The sequence below is a fragment of the Rhagoletis pomonella genome, unplaced genomic scaffold (assembly GCF_013731165.1).
Source record: "Rhagoletis pomonella isolate Grant_MI unplaced genomic scaffold, Rhpom_1.0 Rhpom_scaffold_00001, whole genome shotgun sequence".
Classification (NCBI taxonomy): Eukaryota; Metazoa; Arthropoda; class Insecta; order Diptera; family Tephritidae; genus Rhagoletis; species Rhagoletis pomonella.
Window position 1 is genome coordinate 114,944,723 of NW_023458555.1, and position 2,609 is coordinate 114,947,331.

A 2,609-nucleotide genomic window follows, 5' to 3' on the forward strand; every position below is an offset into this window, starting at 1 on the left:
CTTTTAAATGCCGTTGAGTTTGCTCAAATTTCTTAATATCGCATTTTGAAGTCTCCATGTTTGTGAATGTAATCGACCGTATCACGTCTCATGTTATCTCAATGGATTTTCGAATATCACAGAGGGCACGACAAGTGTGTTGTTGTCCATTATGATCCACAAGACGAACCTTTGATGTGGCTAGTAAAACGGTCCGGTCACCGTGGACTAGAAAAGACCGAACCGGCTCTGACTGTCATTGTTGTCGTGGGTATACCTGCGGCGTGTGCTCTACAGATATACCTGGCTTAGAGTTACGAGTCGGCACTACTGATGTGTTCGTTACTTCGGCTGCTGGTGCACTGACTGTATCTTCTTCTCTGCAGAGAAGTGTGTGGTGCCGGTGATGGCAGCGTATACAATCCCGCGACGGGCAATCTCGCGCCCCATGGTCGACTCTGGTGTCCCAGCGCTCTGTTACCGGAAGGTTGAGGAACCGCTGACACTTGTGAAGGCGATGTGGACTTGCGCACAATGGGCAAGAAATACTGGCCGCCTTCCTTGAACGGGAAGATTGAGATGAATTAACGGCTGCTACATGTGCCTTGACACACCGTGTTGCTGGTTGTCGATGCGTCGTTGCTACATTAGAAGCCGCCTGAAGCAAATTGTTTGCGCGCTTCTCAATGAATGTTATGAAGTCATGCAAATTGGGAATGTTGTTAGTCTGGAGACTCATGCCCCACTCATACCGCGTGGTAGTTGGTAGCTTGGGCAGCAGAAGTGGCACTGTGAGTGCATCCCATTGAGTTACTGGAAGATCCATTACAGCTAGCGCTCGCATAGCGTTTTGTACGGTGTCGACAACTCGAAGAAGGGTCTTCTGCGATTCCGTCGGGTGATTCGGCAAATCCAGGAGGCGGTTAACCTGCGACTCAACTAACAAACGCTTATTGTCATACCTACGTTTCATTTCCTTCCACATGTCCTCGTAGCCACCGGTGTATAGGCCTCCAACCAATGGCCCGTTATCTACATTGACATGTTGACGCAATTTACTCAGCTTGTAGCTGGAATCTAAGTCAGTGCGGTTGTGGACCAGTGATTCAAACAGGTCTTTGAAAGACAACCAATTCGCCGGATCACCATCAAAGACTGGAATTTTAATTGGATCTAACCGCATATCCTGTTGACTGGTCACAGGAGGCTTGGGCTCTGAATTGCCTTTACCGCCCATTCTCCTACGCACTCGAACACAAATATTGGTATAGAGCGTTTCAGTAGCAGCGAAACATTCGTCGCGGGCTTCCAATTCGCTGGCCTGTGCAAGAGATACTAGATCCGCGTGATACTCTGCAAACCTTTCAAAATGTTTGTTCACTTGCGCCAGCATAACCTCGCACTCTATGGGATCTGGATCAAAGTTGGCCGCCTCGGTAATTTTCCCAAGACGAACAAATGATGATTGTGCAGATGCACGCAGATTTAAACTCGCCATATCGCAGTATATTTGCGATCGATCCTCACAGGAGGCACCAAAAAATGTTTGGGAATGAATTCGGCAAGTAGGAAACCACGTTGTCCAAAATAAAAACGAGTAAGTGTCTTTCACTTGTTTATTGATTCACGTTCTTGAATATTCTACCCTATGATCACCAGATACTCTTTATATACATACAGAAGTATATGAGCAAAATACATACATATGTGTTCTACTCTTAAGTACATCAGCTATAACAACGTCTAACGCTAGAGCGAGAACAATAATAATACGCATAATATGGATGTTAAGCGATGACATTGCAAAAAATGAACTAATGTTGGTTGTATTGGTGCATTCAGCGGGTGTTGATGAGCAGAGCTGAATGTAGGTATGTTCCTGTACTAACGATGCCCAACGTTGCCTTTGGCCAATACCTTACTGTAACTCTTGAACATCCTGCCCGGCTGAACCCGTGCGGTTCAGTAATTCTTCAGATGGGCCTGTTAGTCGGCATAATTTCTGTACCGGCCGCTGACATCGGTGTTTGGTAAAAAGTCCGCGAACCAAACCATCACTGCCCGGATGCACGTCAATGACCCTTCCTATGCGCCAAAATGTAGGGGGGAGATTCTCATTCCGTATGAGAACGACGTCGTCGCGCTGTATGTTTGGCTCCGGTCTAGTCCATTTACTGCGAGACTGAAGGGTATTTATGTATTCGCTTTGCCAGCGACGCCAAAAGTGCTCCAGCATTCGTTGAAGACGTTGCCAATAATGCAACCGATTTTCTGGAACTTCTGGTAATGGAGGTTCCGGACGACAATTCAACGGGCGGCCAATAATGAAATCACCCGGAGTGAGCGCTACACCACCCTCTGGGTCATCGTATAAAGCCAGCAATGGCCGTGAGTTGAGGCAGGCTTCTATACGCGTCAAAAGAGTGTAGAGCTCGGGGAAGCGCATTGTTTGACGACCCATGACTCGCAATAGATGCTTTTTGGCAGAACGCACCGCTGCTTCCCAAAGGCCACCGTGATGAGGTGACGATGGTGGAATAAACTTCCAGTGGGTTCCTACAGCCACCAGGTGTTGTTGTGCAAACACGTTCACCCATGCCTGTAAATCCTCCTGCATTTGTCGATTCGCA

General features: G+C 47.5%; 1 protein-coding gene across 1 annotated transcript; it reads right to left on the bottom strand.

Annotated features, from left to right (window-relative positions):
* Nucleotides 1-235: 235 nt before the first annotated feature.
* Nucleotides 236-1,477, bottom strand: LOC118735418. Its single transcript, XM_036465149.1, has one exon. The coding sequence runs from the start codon at nt 1,475-1,477 to the stop codon at nt 236-238; it is 1,242 nt and encodes a 413-aa protein (XP_036321042.1).
* Nucleotides 1,478-2,609: the final 1,132 nt, after the last annotated feature.

What these genes read in the sequence shown, in the direction of transcription:
- LOC118735418 (XM_036465149.1), bottom strand. Translation starts at nt 1,477, where the DNA reads ATGGCGAGTTTAAATCTGCGTGCATCTGCACAATCATCATTTGTTCGT.